This window comes from Apostichopus japonicus, chromosome 1, assembly GCF_037975245.1.
Source record: "Apostichopus japonicus isolate 1M-3 chromosome 1, ASM3797524v1, whole genome shotgun sequence".
NCBI lineage: Eukaryota > Metazoa > Echinodermata > Holothuroidea > Aspidochirotida > Stichopodidae > Apostichopus > Apostichopus japonicus.
This window is the reverse complement of record NC_092561.1, coordinates 5,001,451-5,007,450: the sequence shown is the minus strand read 5'-3', so window position 1 is coordinate 5,007,450 and position 6,000 is coordinate 5,001,451. Positions and strand designations below refer to the sequence as shown.

The 6,000-nt window shown below is 36.7% G+C and overlaps 1 protein-coding gene across 1 annotated transcript in view; it reads left to right on the top strand.

Moving 5' to 3' along the window:
• Positions 1-4,244: 4,244 nt before the first annotated feature.
• The window catches only part of LOC139962659 (uncharacterized), a 52,954-nt gene continuing 51,198 nt past the window's right edge, over positions 4,245-6,000 (top strand). Inside the window, exon 1 of the mRNA XM_071963005.1 lies at positions 4,245-4,299. Within this exon, the coding sequence (XP_071819106.1) occupies positions 4,260-4,299 (40 nt within the window). The 5' untranslated portion in view covers positions 4,245-4,259. The remainder of the gene's footprint in view (positions 4,300-6,000) is intronic.

Here is a 6,000-nt window from a genome sequence, read left to right as displayed (position 1 = left end):
CAGTGTGCTGTCCCCGATGAACAAGTGTCCCCGAAAATGTCCCCGATTCGTCTAAATGTTCAGGAATTTTGAAAATATCCCACATTATTAGTAAAATAATTATAAAAACAAAATTTAGTCAAGTGTGCAGGCGTAGAACGGAACAGGTGGGGCAGCGTAAAGTAGAAACACTGTTAAAAATATGCTAGATCGATCTAGCCTAGCACTCTTTCGACCGTATAATTGGCAACTACGGCGACACATCGACACTTATAGTGTGAGCATGAGCAACTCACAAGCTCTCAAAGAACCACGTGAAGTAAGTGAATTTCATCTAAAAAAAGCTACATTTTTGAAAATAAAATTGATTTAAAAAAGGTCCTAAGTATCACCATTTTACATCTAAGCACCTTAGGCACTTGTAAATTTTCCAAAGGGGAGGGGGACACCCCTCCCCTTAGACCCCTCCCCCATATCAGTCACGCAATAAATGTCCCCGATTATAGTCAGGAAAATATGGTCACCTTACCTTATTGTATCTGTGAAAAATCAGGAAAAAAACAAAGACGGTTACTCTGCAGGTGCTTCCATGTGTGACATCACAAATGAATGCACAATTAGATCAACAAGCTATCAATTAAGATGACAAGCATTACTTTCATTTGCGATGGGATTATTCTTTCAATTTGTCTGACATCATTATACCTTTAATTCTGATGGGTCATGGACATGGCGGGAAGATATCCGGCGCTATTAACTTCGAACAAGTCAATCAACAGACATTATGTGGTAATTACTGCCTAGACGATAGGAAACAGATCGAGTGAATTTCATGCGTCCATCATAGGCTTTCCCATCCCAATGATTGACCAAGACTATATTCCATCAACGTGTCATTGTACTGGTGTAAAATGTTTTATTGTGATGAGGCCCCCACATTCTTAAAGAGGTTCCGAGTGGATCTGTGTTAAGAAATAAGTTAAAGTAGTATGGCATGTTGCTGACGTCATAACAGTCTTCGGTCATTACTCACAAGGGAAAAAAAGAAAATTAATGATTTCAAACATCGTTTGTTTGGGTATATGTGACGGTTTATCTGTTCGTCTGTCATTGCATCGGTTGCATAATTGCTTTCATATAAATGTATGTATGTATATATATATATATATATGTATATATATATATATATCTATCTATCTTTATATATATCTATCTATCTTTATATATATATATATATATATATATATAAATATATATATGTATGTATATATATATTTAATTATATATATATATATATATATACATGTATATATATATATTTATATATATATATATTTATATATATATATATATATATAAAGATAGATAAAGATATATATATATATATAAATATATATATATATATATATTTGTATATGCTTTTGTTCATCATGATGTATGCCTGACACATAACCCCGCGCAATATTGTGGTTTATACGATTCAACGACTTTCGTACAAGTAAATACACAACGTAATATTCAACGTCACCAAACAGTCAACACATTTACAATTCATGGAATGAAAGAGTGCAACTTATTCCCACGATACCGGGGCTCAAAGTACTTCTCTTTATACATGATAAAACCACATTTACATAACCCGGTCACAAACTCATATCTTTCTTAAAAAGAAGTTTCAATTGTGGGGCTGAAAAAACTTTCGTTTGGATAAAGAAAGAAAGAAAATCCAGCCATATAGAAAAAAAAAAGCAACCGAAGACCGCGGATCAATTTACACCTATGGCACGCCTCCGGCTGGTCGACTGAATATATCGTTTACCTCTTTATATATTTTGCCCATATTGATAACGATATAGGGCTATATATATGTATGACATGTATAACGAAATGATAACAACGAGACATTGTTGCCACGGCGTGCGAAAAGCTGTAACTGGACGATCGAAGGAACGAATGGAATGTGTGACAAATTATATATAAACCGTCGAACAGTTCTTGTAAGGGAAACCCAGCGGCAATGGCCTCTACGGAGTGGCTGACGTACCATGATTCTAGACGTGATATTCATTTACTTTCTGCAACGATACAATCGCTTTAGTTAGACCTCTAGCTCCGACGACTCCTCCCTACTCTGCAACACAATCAGATAACATGCCAATTATATAATGTCAGTGTTCTGCCTCTGTTTACATGTCCAAAGTGTTTCGATACTCCCAATTTTATTTGCAAATGAGGATGGTTTCTCTATATTGATGCCACGTGACTTTGTACACGCCAACGTGACTTGCTTAAACGTAATATTAAAGCAGTATACAGCTACAGGACTGGAATCCCAATTTCAGATGAAAATAATGACAGAGCAGTGTTTTTCTTCTTCTTTTTATCTCTCTCTCTCTATGCAGAGTTCTATGAACTATGACCGTAAGAAACAATAGCTCAGAAGTGAAGTCAATTCAAGGGTCCCTTTTTTCGAGAAAATAATAGAATTTAAATCCCTTTCTTGAGTTGAACGAACTCATATAAATTATTAAAAGTAACACATACCGTTATATCGCGAATAAACTTTTTCTTCGATTTTCCACACTCTTCGCAAATAAAAGTCTGTAATGGGCTTACAGCAAATGTTTATGCAACGGCATCTTATCTATAATCTTAGAAAATACCATGTCAACATTCTGATTCCTGATGTTTTATTGGTAGTTATGGATCGAGCTTTGATTAACTTAAAATTTATTTTGAAACGGCCCGTCGGGGCGAATCAAATCTTAGTAGTTATTTCATGAATGAATCAACTGGTAATTTACACCAATGGATACTTTGCGTTAGAAGTTAGATATGACAGGGCCCAAATAGGGGTTTAAGACGAGTACAGGTGCCGCCATGCTGGCACTTTAATAAATACCCAACAAGCATCTCACCCCCATATATATATATATATATATATATCAAGAAACATGCCTACTTAAGCATATTTCAATAATCTTTCCTATATAGTTTGTTGATTCCCCATCCACTGATTGTCATACCCCCTTACCTTACCCCTCCCTCTCCAATCCAACCCTTATAGTCCGTCATATGTATTGTCAATAAAATTAGCCCTGGATAAACCAAATGCAAAAATAACAGGAAGAATAGGAATGGTCATTGTAAACTATCGCTTTAATAAAGACGTTTCAACCTCTTTTTCCCCTCCATTATAACATGGAGCTATAAACAAATACCTCTGAATACATTTAGAGGCCGTTAAGTGTCCCGTCACACTCTATGGTAGTCTTTCAAGTTTACAATTGATGTTAAAAGTATTTAAGAGCGTTACTACTGATTCACCTGGCGGCTCTTGGCAGATTATTAAAGGTACCGGCTTGCGTTCGACAGACAATAAAGCTTTGATTCCCCCCCCCCCTCCCTTCCCCTATATTTAGAATACCTTCACCATATTCTTTTAAAGACGTGAATCACAACTAATGCAATATAGTTACTCGTGTCCACCCTATACGACAGCGTAGATAATGTACTAAACTTTCAGTCTTTCAATCGCTCATTTACTTAATCTACTTTGACACTTTTCAATATTTAGTTTGGAAAACTAATAACATTTCTTATTCTGCTTATACAAACACGATGATTTTTTCAAGCATATGCTCTCTGTTGGTCAAAGAATGACAAATATACGAACAGTTTTCTTAATCTCAGTGAAGTTTCTTTTGATTAGTTTATTTGGGAGAAACTGCTCTCTTGCTTGTTTGCTATTTGTGTAATTCGTAACCTCTCTTTCGGCTTTACTGAGATTGAGACCTAGGAATATTCTGATAAGAATCATATCTATAAGGGTCGTTAACAACATCCGTACTCTTGTAACCGCCTCTTCTTCTTTTTTAGTGGCTACTGAGAAACTTACGAAACGTCTTCTACAGACACTATAGACTGTTCCTACATTAAAATTTGCAGAGCTATTTATGAACACAATTTATCATAAAGAGGCAATGAACAGTGGTGAGACATAGTCAGCTCTAGAATTGATTGTGGATTTATGGAGATATTCTTACTCAAGATGACATGATTTCGGGTGGTTTCTGCAACTTAACACTTTATCGATTCCGTGACTGATTCTCTTTCATGTTCAAGGATTCGATCGCCAAGTATTTATTTCTGCACGTGGCCATTGACAGACGTCTCAAGTATAACAACAAAATCATACAAGTTCTAAAAGGAAATCAACCTAAAGGTGTGAATATTTTGAAACGTTTTTTTTTTTTCCAATCATTTTCGACTATTTGAAGATGGAGAAACCATTTTGTTACGTGCCCTTGATGTCTAGAGGTAAGACATTTTACTTGGCTTTTAGAGTTTCTCTCAAGATGACACAAGGTCTTACACAATACAGTTTTAAGGTGAGCGTCATCAATAAGTCTGAGAGTTTAAAAATAAATGAGAAACAGCGCTTGAGATCTAACATTATGACATTTATTCATATTTATTATGAAGACTCTGTAACTTAATATACCTTTTGCAGCGTATACACATCCCGACACGGGGTTAGGGGAAGGGGGTTCTATCACGGTAAGCATGACTGTAATGAGTTTTACACGGTCAAATTCAGCACCACTGAGCAGTGGCCTGACTCTTAACTATACCCCCTCCCCCACACTCCCTCTGGACCCCCCCCCCCCGCCCCCCCATCATCATGTCCGGGTACATCATAAGTGCTGTAGACTTATTAGTGGACAATAAGTGTCACTTTCAAAAAATGTGTGCGATAATTGTATCTCTTGAAAGCCTATAAAATTTCAATATGAAACTTGCAAACACGTATTAGTCATAGTCCTTTAACTTACGCAAACGACGCACTTACGCAAACGACGCACTTACGCACAGTGCGGCTTTAGTTAGAACACAACTCCGGCTCGGAGTAACCCTTCCTCCGGCCCTATAGCTACTTATACAAGTCACACGTGCCCATAGATTGAGATTTGAGCACGGAAATGATAATATGGACAGAGGCTATTTGTATATTGTCGCGAAAGTACTGTTTATATGGACTGCACGTAGCATAGGACTCCCATGACGAAAGTCACAGATACAATCAAAATACACTTAAGAAGTAGAGAAAAAATACAATGTGGGGTTTGCATAAAACTGCTGATTTTTGTAGGCCATCTATCTCTTATACGCAACGGCCGGATTTGAAGTCCCCCTAGCTTGAGACACCACGATTCAAGTGGGAAATATAGAGTAGACATTACAACATCATAGGGGCGAGGGAGAGTCAAGAGAAGGCTGTATTGATGCAACTGATCGGATTGGTTGAAGGTACATCATCATCAACACCAAAAATATTCCTTAGAAGAGAAAAAGAGATGACAGACCAAGGAGTTGACCATATTTTTGGATTACGGCACAATGAAAACACCAGAAAATAAAGGCTGCGCTATTTCCTTTTCTCACTGTTGACTTGTTTATAACGATGATTCCGAAAGTAAGGGAGGGATGCAACAAGCTACGCTATATCAGGCAGATGTTTAGATTAGCGAAAAACCAGCGTTTAATAGGTCAATCTCATGTTGGGAGAATTGCAAATACGAATAGACAAACAGACAGACTGGTGATCACATACACTTCTCCCAAACACATCAATCAGATCATATGATAAAAGTTTAGAATCCAACACAATCTACTCTGTCTGGAAAACAATTGAAAAGTTTATTCTTTGCGCGCCAAAACATCTTCCTATTTAATAATTTGATTGAATGTGGAGTTTTCAGAAGCATTTATTTATATAGCATGAAAGGAAGCTGAAAATATTTTCGACTTTTGCAGCCAGTTGCGACAATTTTCTAGTGCTAATAGCACTTGAAACTATACTCTCTTTTCATGCTTCAAAGCACTCGTTCTGACTACAATGACAGTTCCTATCCTTTATCAGATAAAAACATGATATTCATACTGCTCCAATATGTGTCCCACAAACTTTAGGCGTTTAGAATGTTCATAACATCACTTCCCCATCTGCGTCAGCCTGAC